This window comes from Eremomyces bilateralis (genome assembly GCF_010015585.1).
Source record: "Eremomyces bilateralis CBS 781.70 unplaced genomic scaffold P152scaffold_3, whole genome shotgun sequence".
NCBI lineage: Eukaryota > Fungi > Ascomycota > Dothideomycetes > Eremomycetales > Eremomycetaceae > Eremomyces > Eremomyces bilateralis.
In genome coordinates, this window is record NW_022985069.1 from 170,033 (window position 1) to 187,333 (window position 17,301).

The 17,301-nt window shown below is 53.1% G+C and overlaps 7 protein-coding genes across 7 annotated transcripts; 5 read left to right on the forward strand and 2 right to left on the reverse strand.

Moving 5' to 3' along the window:
• On the forward strand, nt 1–646 carry P152DRAFT_183049 (uncharacterized protein). Its single transcript, XM_033674180.1, has one exon. It carries the CDS (start codon nt 46–48, stop codon nt 595–597), a length of 552 nt encoding a protein of 183 aa, XP_033536988.1. The 5' UTR covers nt 1–45; the 3' UTR covers nt 598–646.
• A 1,376-nt stretch (nt 647–2,022) lies between these two features.
• P152DRAFT_446432 (uncharacterized protein) lies at nt 2,023–4,194 on the forward strand (the record flags this gene model as incomplete). The annotated part of the gene is made up of 1 exon (XM_033677923.1): nt 2,023–4,194. One exon carries the CDS (start codon nt 2,023–2,025, stop codon nt 4,192–4,194), a length of 2,172 nt encoding a protein of 723 aa, XP_033536989.1.
• A 643-nt stretch (nt 4,195–4,837) lies between these two features.
• On the reverse strand, nt 4,838–8,630 carry P152DRAFT_183063 (uncharacterized protein). The gene has a single exon (XM_033674181.1). It carries the CDS (start codon nt 8,403–8,405, stop codon nt 5,157–5,159), a length of 3,249 nt encoding a protein of 1,082 aa, XP_033536990.1. The 5' UTR covers nt 8,406–8,630; the 3' UTR covers nt 4,838–5,156.
• Nucleotides 8,631–10,887: 2,257 nt separating this feature from the next.
• P152DRAFT_479302 (uncharacterized protein) lies at nt 10,888–12,662 on the reverse strand (the record flags this gene model as incomplete). The annotated part of the gene is made up of 4 exons (XM_033681701.1): nt 12,293–12,662; nt 12,137–12,234; nt 11,299–12,088; nt 10,888–11,252 (listed from the first exon to the last, which is right to left on the reverse strand). Exons 1-4 carry the CDS (start codon nt 12,393–12,395, stop codon nt 10,888–10,890), a joined length of 1,356 nt encoding a protein of 451 aa, XP_033536991.1. The 5' UTR covers nt 12,396–12,662.
• A 550-nt stretch (nt 12,663–13,212) lies between these two features.
• P152DRAFT_183083 (uncharacterized protein) lies at nt 13,213–13,855 on the forward strand. Its single transcript, XM_033674184.1, has one exon. It carries the CDS (start codon nt 13,325–13,327, stop codon nt 13,751–13,753), a length of 429 nt encoding a protein of 142 aa, XP_033536992.1. The 5' UTR covers nt 13,213–13,324; the 3' UTR covers nt 13,754–13,855.
• A 445-nt stretch (nt 13,856–14,300) lies between these two features.
• On the forward strand, nt 14,301–15,204 carry P152DRAFT_183081 (uncharacterized protein). The gene has a single exon (XM_033674183.1). The coding sequence runs from the start codon at nt 14,440–14,442 to the stop codon at nt 14,905–14,907; it is 468 nt and encodes a 155-aa protein (XP_033536993.1). The 5' UTR covers nt 14,301–14,439; the 3' UTR covers nt 14,908–15,204.
• Nucleotides 15,205–16,391: 1,187 nt separating this feature from the next.
• On the forward strand, nt 16,392–17,240 carry P152DRAFT_183078 (uncharacterized protein). The gene has a single exon (XM_033674182.1). It carries the CDS (start codon nt 16,613–16,615, stop codon nt 17,186–17,188), a length of 576 nt encoding a protein of 191 aa, XP_033536994.1. The 5' UTR covers nt 16,392–16,612; the 3' UTR covers nt 17,189–17,240.
• Nucleotides 17,241–17,301: the final 61 nt, after the last annotated feature.

The window sequence follows — 17,301 nt, forward strand, 5'->3', positions numbered from 1 at the left end:
ATAGCTCTCCTCCGAGGCGAAAATCAGGGCCTTAGACATGCCATTATGCACGAAAGGAGGAAGCGTAAGCGTGGCAGACCCTTATTTGAAGAGCTACGTGCTGAATCGGGTTCCAAATCACAGTTCTACAATCCTAAAAAGATCGAGCGAGCTCGTGAGCTCCAGCGAGAGAAGGATCAGGGCAAACGCGATGAGAAGGCACGGAAAGCACAGGCAAAACTGAATAAAGCACTTCAGAGGGCAGAGAATGATAGGCTACGAGCGGAACAAGTTGCTCAACGGGCACAGGACCGTCAGATTAGGGCGGCAGAAAGAGAGGTAGAGCTTGCTCGACGTAGGGCCATTCGACAGGCTGATCGTGAAGCAAGATCGGCACAGGCACAGCTTCTCCAAGAGTTAAAAACACCTCGAAACACCAGAAAACGAGCAAAAGAAGCCTCTCCACAGCAAATTGTACAGCCGCAGGTAATCAGCAGCGATGTGGAGGAGCTAGATAGCGATGGAGAGGAATCTGAAGGAATGGAGACTCAGACGCGGCGAGGTCGCATTTCCCGGCCACCACGATATCTTAAGGACTTCGATTTGGGCCCTAAATAAGCTTATAGTATCTCAGAATGTCATAACAACAATTTTTTCTAAATCTCTATTGTATATGGGCGCGAATGGCTGCAAAACTGAGTGCCCATCGCGAGCGCTTATGACGCGATGGACCGTGCAAGGAGTGGTGCCGTGCACGTTGTGGGGAAAACCCATACATAAGGTACTAGTGTCCTTCGCAAGTGGCCAGATGCATCCTTATAACAATAACGCTGTTGCTGCGGAGCAATATCAGACCAATACTATATGGGCCGTTCGCTGTTGTCTTGCACGTCCTGACTCTCAAACCAGGTCAGACTCCATTTGCAACCAAACTCCATCTCTTGAAAAACTTACCATGGTAGACAATAGTAGTAATATAGTACTCTCTGGATGACTGGATCTGCCGCGCCTATGCGTATAAGCACGATCGGTACTTGGTGGTGGTAACGTCGTGATCCAGAAGGCCAAGAACCCCTCTGCAATGTTCCCCCACTGCAATGTTCCCCCACAGGTCCCAGAGAATAGCTGCTCGGCGTATCCCCCCGCTGCGCCTTGGGTATTCTCACTTTCTCAGGGATCTCCTTAACAGCAAGGCCCGTACTCCGTACCTCAACCCCTCCGAAGTATATCAACTGCCGGTCCGCGACGACAATGTCTGCAACCTCATCAACCACAGGATATCGGTCGATACTTCAACGGTTTCCATTTCCAAACTTTACTGGCATTGTAGATTTGAAGCGCCCGGACTCTTCATCGACATGGTCACAAAAGGCGACTCATCATTGTAAGAGGAAGCCTGAAAATAAAAGGAAAAAGAGTAGGAAACCAGTCTATCAGAAGCTTTGTCGCAAAAAGGGTATAGTATAATTAGATATCTTTCATCAAGGAGCGACATTTTTTCGTGAGTCTTTATCGTTGACTCCAACGTGTTTGCCGATACTTGTCAAGCCAAAGCGATCGCCCGTTGCACTCAGAGTCATGTCTTGTCGCGTTTGACTGCTTGCTCGTAGTGGTCGCTTTCTTCCATCTAGCCTTTGCGTAAATTTGTCTTGGGGATGGCGGTTGAAGTTGAATGCCGTCGAAGAAGTTTGAAGTGTCGTGCCGTCGGTCATATTCGCAGCTCGCGCTTTCCTCGTCGCCACATGCGCATGGGATAGCGATAGTCGGCCCAGCGGAGTAATACACATGAATACTGTACAGAAGTGCCACATGAATGATCCGGTTCACGATGCCTCGACTCACCAGAGAGGGTGGCGTCCTCGCAGCCTTATTCTTGTAAATCATCGCAAGCTACCTCCGTGCACAATCCCTCATGGTGTCTGCTTTTTCCATTCCTTTCCGCCTCTTATCCATTCTCTTCATCCTCTGCCGCCTTTTGAAATTCATTGCAAACGCGCGTTCATGCTCTCCTGAAGTTATCCGGTTCTCGGCTGGCTTGCCAACATGCCCCCCTCAAGGGGAGGTCACCCACTGGTGAGAGAAGCACTTCGACAATCACTTGAGAGGATCGTGAGGCGTCAACAAAGGCTGCGAGATGAGCAGCCAGCCGGAGATCAAAGCATACAGCAAGTCAAAGGGAAAGACAAGCAAGATGCATCATTAGCAAACCCGACAAGCCCCAAACGTGTACATTTCGATCTCAGCTCACACGAAGACCAGCCCGTTCATCCTCAGCCAGCGAGGCGTCCTCCGCCGGCGATGCGAGAACGCATCAGCTGCACCCACGGGACCTTCGTACTCAACTTTTCGTCTGCGTGTAGCGAATGTGGTCAACCGCCCGGGGCTGGCGCTGTCTTTGTCTGCTCAGAAGATGCGAACGATGAGGCCATTATGGAAGGGCGAAGGACCGGAGAGGTGTACAAAGGTATCGTCGACCCGCCTCCGGAATTGACCAGTATCGGCATCAGTCCGTGGATAGTCGAGGCGGCTGTCGCCGGCCAATATACGCAAAAGCAGCTCAATCGCATCGTGGCACAGAGACTCAATGTCATTGAGACTTGTAGAGCCGATGAGTCGGAGGAGGTGCTGGAATATCTTGAGGAACCCCGTCAAACGCGATCTCGGTCCAACTTTCATCGGTTCAGCATTATTCATTATTCTAAGGACGAGATGGCACAAAACGAACCGATGGATGATCGCAACACTGAACAATCGGAGAACATTACGACGATTGAACGAATCCTCGCCCGAGATGGCTCAATTGAGTCCGAGCTGAGTCGTGGTAAAGACAAAGCCCCAGTCGGTCACGGACACGAGGAACAATATTCCATGGTACCTCCGTTACGGCCGCCCCCTTGCTCATTTCGTGTCTGTGGATCGTGCGGTGGACATCATCTAGGGGAGAAAATGTTCGGTTCCATTGATGCCATTGTGAACGGTGACCATGCGCCTCTGAGTCAACACGATATCGATCAGCTGCCAGTGGCCCCGTTGGCATCTGTACTAAATCTTGGCCTTAGAACGCCGCCGAGCGCTCTTCAAACGTCCACTGATGAATCAGGAGACCGATCATCCACCTCTGAATCCACTTCGTCGGAGAGTTTCTCGGAGGACTCCGATGAGTCTGATGAGGGGAAGGACACAAACAACAACGACGGTGACAACGACGATGATAACGACGATGACAACGACGATGACAACGGCGATGACAACGGCGATGACAACGATAACCGACCTGGACGAAGTGAAGGCTCCAGGCACCGTAGCTCCACTGCTTCATTTGCTGTTGCTTTTCGCGCCAACTCCGCGTCTCTCATTCACATCAACAATCCCACAGGCCACCACACAAGCAGTCCTGAACTTCCATCATCGCATCCATCCGGTGATCTGAACGAAGAATCCTATCCTGCGTCTTCCCAAACATGTGAAAAAGCGCTTTCTGCTCTTGAATTTCCTCAACTCGACATGGATCCTCTCACTCCTCGAACGCCCATAACCCCCAAGAGCACCGAGACTCCTCAAACTCCCATAACCCCTAAGGGTACGGAGACTCCTCAACCACCCATGCCTCCGTTGCCTCCTTATGACAGTGAAGAAGACGTCGTCTGGAACCGTGCCAAGCCGGTCGAGCACAAGCGCTATTACGACAATGGCACCTATTTCCACGGGACCTATCACAAACCTTTCAAGCTGTCCGATATCCCGCGCCGTGCTGCATCCCTCGTCGGGGTCAGTGGCGCCATGTCTCCCAAAGCCATGCTCGACCGTGCGAAAATTACCCACCCCAAGAAACCGATGGACTCTATGAATCTTCCGAATGGAACCATCCTCCACAGCGACGCACCTCCGTCCCGATCAGCCTCTCTCACTTCAAACGGAGAGGGCAGCTCCAACCCCAATCCTGAACAGGACACGAAGACCGGTCGGGCTGGTCGATCCTATACTCCGGAAAGCTTCATCGCTCGTACCGAGTCCTCCGCCGGTTCTCATCGAGGGCTTGATAGGAAGCACAGCATTAGCAGCGTTGCCTCTTCCTTGAAACGCATAGTGAGTGGAGCCAAGCGGTCTAGGTCTTTCGAAGTCGTTCGCAGAGGTGGTGGGCTGAACTCCCCTAACGCGTACCAACCTTATCAACATGATCAGTTCCCGAGAGGACGCCAAGCGAGCCATCCATGAGCTCATGACTTCGCTAATCACCGTTGATGGACTATCACTTTTAAGGTGTCAGGCACTGGACTTCAAGTTTCGCTAATTCTAACAACACTCGCAACGCCGTGGGTTGCCCTTAGTAAGTCTATACACCGCAGCTGGGCACATTGAACGCTAATGATGCTGATGGAGGTATACACTGAGATCAAAACCATTCTAGTTCGTCATTACTGAGTCAAGGCCCTCCTTGAAGTGATGGTTTGGCCACTGATGATTAGTTGGAAGATCTTTTTCAGGCAGATGTTTGTTCTGTGGTTTGCTCAGGGCATAGGCACTAGTGCAAATGCATCCATCTCACTTTGCACAGTTTGCACGATGCGCAGATAGCGGCAGTGCTTTGCTCAGGGATCTGGTTTGCTTTGCGCATTCAGTGCTACCACGATGGCACCGATGATGGCAAATGAGTGTGTGAGAGACTGCAAGATAAGAACGCAGTTACTACCTTTGGCTGGAAAATGGTTTCTCGAGGAGAAGACGCACACCTCACGGTTTATGAATCATGACGGTATAGATCACGCACTCCTGTATATTAGCTACCCCCCTTTGCTTCAACCACTCCCTCCTGCCTCTGGCAGTGTCGATAAAAGTTTTCCAAATCAATTTGAATCATCCTCCCTACATAGGACAGTGACCTACGAGTGATACAGGCACTGATCGCCAGGCAAAGAGCTCATGACGGTCTCGGGATACGGAAATTGTCTTGTATTTGGTAGCAAAACATCACTGCCCGATGTTCCCATATAGACAGTGGCTGGCTATGATCCACGCCATTAAAAACGCCTTACCCGTTCTATTACTTTGCTCCCATGCCCTAGCCCAATGATCCGTCCCAAATCGAATAGCCATGCGTCCTCGAACTCCTGAAAAATGTAAGACATGATGCAAGCAGCTATACCCCTGCCACACCAGCCACGGACCGATCCACCCCCTTAAACCCTATCCTCCGCAAAATCCAACACGTCACAATCATCCTCAAAGAACCCATCATCCTCATCGTCCCCCTCCCTGTCCGGCCTCCTCCGCCTTCTCCTCGTCGTCACCACCACCTGCTCCACGATCTCTTCCCCCCCTTCCGTTCGCGTTACCGTCTTCTCCATCAGTCTCCCCACAGCCCCGTCCCCTCCCTCATCGTCCTCCTCCCCTCCACGCCCCCCACCGAGTGCCCGCCCCGGTATCGCGAGCTGCGTCTTCGGCAGCGGCTCACCGAACGCCCACGGCTGCGCGTCGTCAAGGTGGTGCGGGTCGGATCGGTCGGGCGACGACGACGGATCGTGCGCGTGGCTGCGGGAGAACGTGAACAGCGCGACGCGGGAGTCGGTGTGGAAGGGCTGGTAGGGCGGGTTGGTCTCGATCTCGGCAAAGGAGAGTGGGTGGCGGGTGCGTTGGGCGCGGGAACGCGGGTGGGTGGATGGGATCGGCGACTGAGGAAGGGAAGGTTTGCCCGGGGCGCGAACACGCCAGATCCCGCGTGGCTGCAGCGTCGGGGTTGGGTCACCGGCGTTACGGGCTGCGAGGATGTCGGCGACGTCGGCGGGGAAGAGGAGGTCGGGGATGAGGGAAAGGCGGAATTCCAGAGTCTTGGTTTTGGAGATCATGGAGCGCGGCTGGGAGGTTTTGCCTTTGCGCTTGGGTGGGCCTTCCTTGACGGCGTGGATGTGCACGAGGCCACCCGCGACGACGGCGAGGTAGCCGCGGTCTTTGCCGCTCAACCAGCGGACGGTGCCGGTGCAGTTGGCGCCGGTGAACGGGCGCGTGTGCAGCTTGTTGTCGCCGGCGTGATAGAGGTTGTGGACCGAGTCCGTGGCCGCGGTGAGGGACTTGCCAAAGCCGGCGGCCACGACTTTGCCGCCTTTCGCGCCGGCCCCGGCAGCGGTCGTCATCGAGAGACCACTGATCTTCGGGATGCCGGAACCGCTGCTGAGACTTCGGCCTCGCACTGTGTCAAGCCACGGCTTGGTTGCGCCGTTGATGGCCTCGAAAGCTGAGCTCATGCGGTTTCGCGAGGACGTTGCTTCGTTAGATTCCGGCTCCTTTATTTTGGCCGTCTCGATTTCACGTTTGGTTCTTCGAGGTGGCGGCCATTGTAAGGCGCCAGCTGGCAATTCATGCACATGGATGGTGCCTTTCTCCGTCAAAAGAGCCAGTTTGTCGCCGTTGGGAGCCGACCAAACCACATCCACGACATGTGCAGGCGTCAGCCGTGTGATCCTCATAATCTGCCGAACGTGCGGCCCTGCCGCCCCCTTGTTGGCCGAAATTAATGTCTTTCCAAATGTCATCCGCATCAAATCCCAGATGAAGCTGTGCTCCCCATTGTGGCTAACCGTGAGGAGTTGGAGCCCCGTGGGCGAGAACGACAAGAAACTACACCCCTGCGGAGGCATGAACGTGGCCAGTGGCACCAAGGAGTTCTTGACTCTTGACTCTTCCGCATCGAGGAACCTTTGCAAGTCGAAGACGGAGACTGGAGCCGGCTCGTTACTTGGATGGGGGGTTTGCGTTGACTGCGCGTGCGTTGGTGGGAAGTACTGCAGCTGCGGATCGTGAATGGGACCGGGTGGTTGGCCATTGGGCGGACTCGGTTTATTCCAGTAGCTTTTCCATGCCTGCACACCCTGATCGCCAACCCACTGCGCTCCTTTGATGATGCCTTTAGCGACTTCCCGGGAAACCCAACCGAACATGGTATCGGCATCCGGCATGTCCACCGCGCACGTTGACGTGGCTTGTGAAGGCGCTGTATGGCTTGAAACCCCTGGGGCGTTGGGATTCTCATCGCGAAGCAGGGCATCTCCTTTCAAGGTGAAGAGCGACGAAGACGGTGGAGAAACGACGGCGAGCCATCGCTCACTGAGTGAGAAAAGTGGCACACTATACTGTACAGCCCCATCTGGGATTTGGGCATTCGCATCGCTCACACTCGAGGCACTTGATTCTCCACCCGGCTCGTGTTGTTGTACCGTGGTCCAAAGTTTCCCGATGCAGCGGAAAGCCTGAGACCCGTTCTCAGCCCCATTATTCGGGTAAGAGGAGAATATGAACACTTCGCCACTTGTCCCTGAAGCGACCACGACGAATTTTCCTTTCGCGTCGATCCTCAGGTCTCCAATAGGGGGCGGTGCGAGTGGAGTACCGTCTAAAGAATACGATACCGTTGTACTTGGTGTGCTATACAAGATTGCTATGCGCTCCTGTGAGCTCAAGGAATACACCTCGACGGTGGTTTGGTATGCTGTGATATGACCGTTTCGTCCCTCGCGCCGATCTGCCTGGCGACTTGACGAGCGAGACGGATTGGTGTGATCATCTACGTCGACGAGTGGCGAGTCCGTTCCATTCGAGGTTTCAGGGGGTATCAACGGGTTGTGCAGGATGAGTGCGACAAGCGGTCGATGGCCCTGGCATGGATCCTTGCGGAGAGTCCACGGAAGAATCTTCGCGCCGACGACTGAGCCTCGCAAGCCATGAATCTGACCGATGAGATCTATGCTCTCTCTGTCGATGCGGTACACGTCCAAGGCGCCCTCATAGCCCACAAGAATGACATTCTCGGTGGTCGCCGAAGCCATATCCCCCGCGGTACTCAGAGTGTCGAACCCGCAGTAATACCCATTCTCGCCGGGCTGTAGACCCGTCTCTTGACCCAGAGGCTGCCCGAAGTCGATATTGGGGGTTCCATAGAAATGAGCTTGGGGTTCATGGGGAAGCGGTGGTGCACCGTATGAGAGGCGTTGACCCGGTTGGGAGAACATGGATGCTCGGCGATCCCTACTATCAGGTCGAGGAGACAGAGACATCCGGCCTCCAAAGGTTGTGTACTGGGTGGGATGGCTGAGAGGTCTCATTCCCGCTTGGACGGGAGGGGAATGCGAGAAGTTGCCCCCTCCGAACGCCACGCCTTCAATGTTCATGCCTGTTCGATGTCTCGGTGGGGACGGACTGACGCTCAGCCCGCCGGCATAGCTCTGCGGGTGTCTGTTGGGGCGTACAGGGAGCGGGCTCGTCCACTCGCCTGTGTGGTTTGATGGCGATCGTGGGTTGTGCACTCCGAGCGAGCTCAGGACTGGGGGCGCCACAGGGTTAAAGCCAGCTTGAGTCAGTGGAGGAGAAGTTCGGGGTGGGCTCGGCGTTGGTTCCGGCGATTTGGTCCTGTTAACAACTATCAGCAAGTCCGTCATGGTGACCGCAGCTGGAACGAATTGTGTACGGCAAGGTTTTGCATTCTTTTATCTTTCACGCAGTGGAGTCAAAGCAGAACAAGAGAAAGTCGCAGTGCAAAGGATTTCTCTTTGAGAATAGTATTCATGAATCGGCACATGAAGAAAGAAGGTCTTACAGCTCTCGGGGATAAATCCGAGTAACTTTCTCTCCATCTCCATCAGGTCTGCCCGACTCATCCTTCTGGACGGTTCGATCCTCGGGATTATTGTCCACCGACTGCAGTTTTGCGGCCCTTTGTTGTTGTATGTTTCCTCTCTTTTTCGATTTCCCTTGACCTTTATCAGGCGTGGATGGCATTCAAATGAGATCCGTTGGCGTTCTTTAAGGGACCGTGGGTGGAATGAGTTTGGACGTGCGTCTACCTTCCCGGAGACCAATGTTCGTGGCAGCGGTTATATAGTCGCGGACTACTCGCTGCCACGATACAAGTACTGGGGGAAGGTCGTGACTATCTTGTCTGAGACACGGGATGTGATGCAATGCGTCAGACAGTCAGAACTCAGTCCCGTGGCTCGACTGCGCGTGCTGAGGCGCGGTGGCGCTGTGGTCGTGGTAGAACCGTTGGAAGAGCGGCGAGGAGGACTGCTCTTGATTTCCAAGAGCAGTATATGGGATGGCGAGAGTGCTCTCCAGGAACGAAGCGACGAAGCGGGGAAGCGGGTGCAGGGTAGCACTTGTTGATATCTACTCTGGTAGTACCTTGGGGTAACGTATGCAGGAGAATGTGGGATGGAGCTCAAGCAGCGGTATCGTCGTATGGGTGAGGGGTACCGTAGTCGCTGCGATGATCCAGATGTACGTAGCATACAGCTGGTGGGAGATGACAGGGTGTAACGTGAAACACAAAGAACCGAGTATAGATGGCTTTGATGAAAGGGCTTCTGAGGTTATATGAATGTGTCAGGGCTACAATGTTAGGGAGGGGACTTGTGTGTATCTTCAGGTATGAGGTCCGGATGCGGTTGTTGGGTGTGGGGAGAGAGAACCGGAGATATGACACAGACACGTAGATTGCGGTGACTTCTTGTGACCAAGTGGCTTGGATGTGGCCGGTAGTGGCGGGTGGCCCCCCAGCTGCCTCCCAGCTGGCACCCCCAGCCGGCGCCCTGGTCAGGTGCTGAAAGGTGGAAAGACCCTTGATGCCTTGTCGCCTGGTACTGTGACGCAGACGCAGACGTGGTCACGTGGAGGCGTCCTGCTAGCTTACGTCATCTGCATCATATTATCACATGCTGTCCGTCGCTCCAGCAGCTCTGAGCCTCCATGTCTGACCCAGCGTAGTTTGGCCTTACTGCCTCAGGCGAATACGGACTATTTCCCGCCTCCATGCGCCCCTGGCTTTGTAACTTCGTGCTATCTCCTGATCAGTGATCCCTAAGTTAAGCCAATGGAGCACAGTTATGAACTGACAGGTTATCATGGATACCTCAAATACTCTGGGATGTAGTTCCTTTCATATAACTTTGACTTCACGTTGATTTCCAATAAATGCAAGGCTCCCATTTTTACTCCAAAAACTGATCACGGAGCAAGGCGCCAGCTATCCTTCAGTCAAAGTCCTACGTGGTGTCCTCGATCCAAACACCGCCGCTCTCCCCGGTGACTCGGAGGTGTGACCAACTCGAGCAGTAGAGAGTTGAGCCAACAACTACTCCCTATTTCTTAACACTTTCAATACAGTCAACCTTCGCTATAACGCGAATATCGCTGTAGCGGTAATCGTTATAGCGGTGGTTGACTGTAATAATTAACTAGCACCAATCAGGCTTTAAAGCCTTTAGATTTCTAATCAAACATTACTCATCGGCTGTCGCCACTCGTGCTATTCATGTAGCATATAAAAGACACCATCTGTAAGGAAGGCGGGCGGGGAGGAGGTTAAATAAAGCTTAGGGAAATATCATAAAGTAAGTTCCATGGTCATAACTCTTCCAGATATATATCCGAAAGCAACAATACCCCCATACACGGCAATGCAATGTGGCCGATACTCGGGAGGAAGCCAAAGAATCTGCTCTGTATGGCTACTCACCCAGTGGTCGTTGACAAAGACAGAAGATGGATGTTGTAGACTGGTCACACCTATACCACCAGAGAGAGGCGATAAAATAGGCAAGGATCCACGGTGCGAATACGAGGGCACTATAGTACGTCTGAAGGGGAGCCTGCTCGATAGCTGGCCGATTATAGAGGACGAACCGCTTCGCATCACAGATAAAGCTTGAAATACCAGGGCAATCACTTAGCTAGCCGAAGTGTCAGCGAATGTATTTGACGTACTAGAGGTATACTGATGGAAGTAAACAGCTCTAAAGACGCGATAGCATGAGCTCCTTCCGACATCTTCCCCATCCATCCAAGGGCCTTGAGCCAGTGAAGAAGATGCTCCTGTAAGAATTGATGTACTTGATCATTGTCGCAAAGTCGAGCACCGCTTTTCTAGAGGTGCTGGATCCAGTAAAGACATGCGTACTGGACTTCAGGAGGAGAACATTGTTCAACTCGGCTTCTCTTGACATTGGCTACAGCCATGCCGGGGGCATCCACGCAACAGATATCTTGCTTGAGTGATGTTGACATAAGCCGTATACAGCTGTCAGCCAACAGTTGATGGGCCTGCTTCTCGTCCACCCACAAGTCTTGGTTCTTACACCTATCATTGCTGAGGAGGTAGTCCCGAAACGACGGATGGTGAAGACGAAGAGGCTGCTTTTGGTCTTTCTTTTGGTCTTTCGGAACGTCCAGGACGGAGTGTAGGTCGTTTAACGTCTGGTCGACGGCCTTTTTCTTAATATCAAAGTAATCTGCTCAGGGATAATGCAGAAAGCGGCATAAGAAGAATAACGATACTGCCAAGGATTTCTCTCAACATGCAAAATGCCTCTTCTTTCTCCTCGTCCGTGTATTCCGGAGCGACGGATTGTTTCAGCACAGTCGTATAGATCTCGTCTAGGTGCTTCTCCGGCGCTCTGGGAGCGCTGCCACTGCTCCGAAGAATCGTATTAAGTCTTCTGGTGGCAAATCGTTTCCCTTCGTAGATAAATCGGCAGGCGGTTGCGGCCCAAATAAGCAACCCATCTGTAAGCTGGATTAGGTGTCTGATATTGTCTTCGCTTGGCCAGCAGATATCCAGACAGTGCTCCTCTCTAATAAGCTTGAGATGATGCACGAAGAATATAGAGATGTCGTGATCTACAGTTGAGGGTGATATGCTGTGAAGTACAAAATCCTGGAGATTCGCATTCGGTACCTGACGGATTCCGTATCGGATGTTGTTGTCACCGTCGCCCTCATCGAGCGCATCAACGATAAGTATGTACGAGGACTGGCCGCCGTTTTCACCTAGCTTCAATAGTGGACGTAGGATAAGCTGCTGCCACTGGTCACGGAGGGACTGACTCGCAATGTCGCGGCGCTCTATGATGGCATCGCAAATGTGCTGTTGAAGAGAGGGTATGTTGTTCGCCAGCTGCCACGCAATGCTCGTGATGAACTTGCCTGCATGGTTGACATCTTCACCGTCGCGCGAGAAGAAGAAGCTGGCTCCGAGATGCTGCTTATCGAACCGCTTGCGGGCGACAGTGCGCGCAATTGTCGACTTGCCCGTGCCGGCCAAACCGTTCAACCAGAAAATACAGCGCTAGTCTCGGCCATCAGCCCAGCTATAGATCTTTTGAAGGAGGTCGACGCGGGTATCGGGAAGGCAGGCCGGGTTGTGTTGTCGCTGGTATGTATTGAACGGCGCATCCTCTGCGGTAGGGAGGGAGTTGAGCACATTGTTCAAGTCTAGATTGCCAGTCAGCTTCCTGCTGCTTTGAGGCCATTGCCAGCTAAGCACTCTCACTTTCGCTGCTTCCAAAGTTCACAGATCCGTGGATAGTGCCAGCGACAATCCGCAAATTCTGGTTGGCGATCACACCGCTAATGAGTTGAGCGCTGCTTGACATGAGCTTGGAGTAGAGCTCTAGTGACGCTAAGCTTTGCTAGCTGCTGGCTGTTGCTCTCTTCTGGCGCATACTGCCGTGTACGTATACGTGCGCATGCGAACACCTGGGAGTAATTCAATGTTATACCTAGATGAGGTTCATCCTCAATTAGCGAATGCATTCGCAAGGCTCGCCAATCAACATTCCTGCCTTGCCGCTGTCCATTGCTGAAGAGCAGCTGTCGCTGCAAAGTAGAGCGGAGCTAACGCCAAGACCATTCCCAGGTCATCAGATCAATAATGCCGTCTGAGACTCTGCATGAGTGCTAGTTTTCTCTCCGAACTTCTGAAGTGGAAGGGTCATGGATTCATGATGCTGGAATAGACGCTTGATTGTTCAGCCTTATCCCTCTGTGTCGAAGGTCGCGATGGACTTTGATCTTATATCGTTCCAATTAACTCTCGTCCCTTCAAGTCCCTTCAAGTCCCTTCAAGTTCTCAACTCTGAACTCACGCAAACTATGTCCCTTCTTTCGCGGCTGCTATTTGCGATTTCGCTTTGTACAATCCATCTCTTGTTTGGTCTTGGACTGCGTATACATTCGTCATTCGATCAAGAATATTCTCCTCAACCCATTTCTCCGCAGATTTATGTTCACAAGGGGCTAGCCAACGCCACTAATTCCACGACACTTGCAGCAGAGGTCATCCGCGAAGCCCTCAAATGATACTTATGCGATACCTCAATCTCTTCGTAGGCATTATGGGCTTACTCCAGGGACAATTAATGACAAGCAGTCCCCTCCATTCTCGGTCTACGACGATTACTACAAAAGTCGATTACAACTAATATACTCGACTCGTGGTATATCTGGACCTACCAATGTACAGGTACCGCTGGTGTTCATTCCCGAGCCGACGACTCCCTATTGCCTCTCGCAAACCTCTGATATGACAGTAGAAGGGGATACTTGCAACTTGATTGCTTTAACACATAACGTTTCCTCGGCCAACCTTTTCATCCAGAACCAGGACGTCATCTACAATTGCAGTGCAATCCCAGCCGGACTGTCCTCGTGTCTTCCTGAGATGTGCCGGGTCTATGAAATTGGGCCTTCTGACACTTGCACGAGCATCCAGCATGAGCACAACAAGTGGCTTAATAATTTGAAACCGCTCAATTCCTGTATTGACTTTATCTTGTTACAATGTCCACAACGCCACCATCATATTCGTCAGCATCCTATATCTTACAGAACAGGGAGTAACCGGAGATGGGAGATCGGGAGACGGAAGTATATATATATCCTAGACCGCGAGATGGTTTCACAATTCAGGCAATGTACCCCCTTAGTGGCGCGACTGTTGCGGATGACATGAATGAGGAGTGCGGTAGATGGCTCACCTATACTGGTGGGAGGTCGTGTACCAAAATCTGCATGGAGACACACCTGACAATGGAAATTTTCCTTGCGATCAATCCACCCTTGTCAAGTACAGACTGTACCGGTTCGCTGGTTCAAGGCCTCACCTACTGCATCGGTCCCTCAAACTGGTGGCAAAACCGCCACCCCCTTTCAAGGAACTAACAATCACCATCGATGGAGCCTGTAGGAATGGCATCATTTGTCCAGGGGGAGCTTCGGTGGCTGCTGCAGTCGCTCTGGGAACTGCGGCGACACAGATGTACATTGCGACTGGTACTCATGCGATCCTCGCCATGGAGCATGCAAGGATCGACCGCGTCCAGGTACACTGATTTCCACGGATGGCTCTTGCGCATACACATCGCCGATCGAGGCGACGTACAAGGGCTTAGACTTCGGGGATTGCTGCAGTCAGATCACCGGACGTTGCGGATCTTCGGAGGGGTTCTGCGCTCATTCAAACTGTTTGTTCACCTTCGGGACTGTGAGCGGCCACACATTCTAAATTTTGGCGAGATGTCCGAAGCTGGGACTTGTGGTTTCAACTCTGCGATCGGTGCAGATTGCGCGGATCGGCTTTTGGGAACTGCTGCAGTGCGGATAGGTAGGGAAAACTGAGGCATATTGTGACGCTTCGACATGTCAACCTACGGCGCCTGCGGACCGAATTCTGACAACGACGCGACGTGCCTTGACTCCCGTTTCGGCGACTACTACAGCACAAGCGGATTGCGTGGCTCGTCTGAAGCTCACTGCCAGAGTTCGGCACCTGCTACGGCAACGTCTCCCACGATGGGAAATGCGGCGCCAACTCTTACACTCGCAGCACTTGCTTGGACTCGACGTTCGGCGACTGCTGTGGCACGAGTGGATGGTGCGGGACGGATTCCGCTAATTGCAGCCCGCCAACTTGCGATCCTGATTATGGTGCGTGTGATTCAGGACCCCCAATTTCGACGGATGGGAGTTGCGGAAGTACCTCTGGTATTTGGCGCAACGTGTCAACGGACCCCGTTCGGGAATTGCTGCTCTCCATATGGGAGGTGTAGGAGTGACAGTATCTATTGTGATGCTGGCTGCCAGGCCGAGTTCGGTCTGTGTAATTAGATACTCTTCCCAACGTTCAGTCCATCTCCGGGGCCGACAAGGGATGTGACCATATCCACTCCGCAAACAAGTAGTCCATATATGTAAGAGACTCATTATTTTGCAGGGACGGGACGTACCATGCCAGACACCGGACACGATGCACCTCGATAGTACCCCGCCCATCGCATGATTCCGACTAGCGAATGACATGTGGTGCTAGGGGCTGAACCTGGCGCTCCAACCCCACGTTCAGTCGAATATCGGAAGCAAGCCACGCAAAAGTCGACATAAGTAAGTACATAATACGATCATACTGTAATTGGCAAGGCCAAAGCAAACTTGGACCAGAAACATCAGCTACAAACCAGTGCAGCTCAGCCTTTATAACAGATTTCACTTCCTATCGACCAACCTCGCCATTCCGTACATAGGGGTACTGAGCGATTCCAGCACCGCGACTCTGTTGCAATCCAGTATGGTTTGTACGGATGACTGGTCCCGAAGACAGTAGAGGCAGCCTCGGAGACCGGAGTAGCCAAATTGCCAGCCTGTGGTCCCTTCAGTTTCGGGCCATGTCGGACACGATGGGGGTTCAAATTCCCCGACTGACAGGTGATTCTCACAAATCTTCCGTTCTCCAGTCAACCCGCGAGATACGTCATGGTCCACCTCGAATGGAGGGGGACGGTGGTATAGCCTCAACAAAATCAGCACCTCTTCTATACCTGTCCATCGTCTTAGTCAAAGAAGAAAGAGGGGAAATCGTATTTTGGTCAGTTAAGTTCCCGGTTCGCCGGCATCGGAGCTCCTTCCGTATCATATTCCTCTTCGTCTCCTTCTCTCTCTAGGTCACCATACAGGATTCCACTTGGGACCATCTTCCATAATCTCAACATCCTCCTGTTATACGACCCTCGCCTTGAATCCCGCAGCAGGGAGATCATGTGGTCGAATCCTCTGGAATCTTCCTTCCATTTGGGTGGGATGCATGATCTAGCCCAACAACGGGTTAGAAAGGACGCCGTTCCGGACGGTCGAAAGGAAGCCGCACTAGGATGGGTCTTGATTAGCTCCACCCCGACGAATACAATCAATTCCCGTGACTAGAGGACCATGGCGAAAGTCGGCAGGCCCCTTGGACCTCCTGGTCAAGAGAAAGCCGACGTCGAACATGCGGCCCACTGATTGGTCAACCCTGCACAACGGGAGAAGACACAGCTGCAGCCCTCTCCCCCCCAGCACCCCAGCCGAGTGGCTCGGCTCTATTACCTCCACGGCCATGGAATATCTTCGACGGTGACGGAGATCCCCCCAAACCGTGACACCCTGTCTTCCAGCCAAGGCACGGGGCCAATTGGCCAATTACCTCGCCTCGGACACAGCGGCTAACGCGTCGTCGACATATTGCAGATGGCCCTGGATGAAAATTTTTCGTGGAGGCTGATTGATATGCGGGAGCCCGTGGGGTAACGCATAAATCATAAATGGAACGAAGCTAACCCGGCGTCTCATGGTTACGACGAGAATCACGAGGTCCCTGGACGCTGGAGACACCGGCTCGGCCGCGAGAGTGGGATTATATACCACTGGGGGGCCTCCTTTGTCAAGCATGGGGTGTTAGACTGATCACTGAAGCCACTGACGAACACCCGCGACATTCCTCCCCTCAGTATCCAAAGCCTCTATCTACAATTTCCTAGTCTCAACCACCCCATTCTTCATCATGTCTCCCTCCCAAGAAACCATCCCCGACGCCAGCGGTGCAGCTCCGCGCGAGCTCTCCCAAGTCCTCGCCATAAACCGCTCCACCAAAGCCTTCTCCTCCTACGCCGTCTCCCTCGTCTCGCTCCCAGCCGGCGCGCTCTATGCCCCGATCACAACCGCCACCCCCGGCGTGAAGGCGTACACGTCCGTGCAAGTCTCGGAGACCGCACACATCGAGCTGAACAGCGACCTGGTGTTCTGCAACCACTCGTGCGACCCGAGCCTAATCTTCGACATGGAGCGGAACGAGGTGCGGGTGGTCGACGAGCGGGCGCTAAAGGAGGGGGAGAAGGTGACGTTTTTCTATCCGAGTACCGAGTGGGAGATGGCGCAGCCGTTCGATTGCACGTGTGGGACGGAGCGGTGCGTGAAGAGGATCAGTGGGGCGAAGGATATGGATGAAGAGGTGTTGAAGCGGTATCGCTTGAATGGGCATATTGAGAGGCTGCTGGAGCAGAGGAGGAAGGAGAGGGGGCAGAATGGAAATGCCAATGGGCATCCTACCAACGGACATGCGACCAATGGCACGGCATGAGCGGACGGCACAGTGGCAATAGAATATGAGGGACTCGATTGAATGAGACCAACGGGATATACCCAGATACAACGCGAGTGGATAGTCTTGAAAATCCTAAGGAATTACCGAAA

What these genes read in the sequence shown, in the direction of transcription:
- P152DRAFT_183049 (XM_033674180.1), top strand. Translation starts at nt 46, where the DNA reads ATGCACGAAAGGAGGAAGCGTAAGCGTGGCAGACCCTTATTTGAAGAG.
- P152DRAFT_183063 (XM_033674181.1), bottom strand. Translation starts at nt 8,405, where the DNA reads ATGACGGACTTGCTGATAGTTGTTAACAGGACCAAATCGCCGGAACCA.
- P152DRAFT_183083 (XM_033674184.1), top strand. Translation starts at nt 13,325, where the DNA reads ATGACAGTAGAAGGGGATACTTGCAACTTGATTGCTTTAACACATAAC.
- P152DRAFT_183081 (XM_033674183.1), top strand. Translation starts at nt 14,440, where the DNA reads ATGTCAACCTACGGCGCCTGCGGACCGAATTCTGACAACGACGCGACG.
- P152DRAFT_183078 (XM_033674182.1), top strand. Translation starts at nt 16,613, where the DNA reads ATGTCTCCCTCCCAAGAAACCATCCCCGACGCCAGCGGTGCAGCTCCG.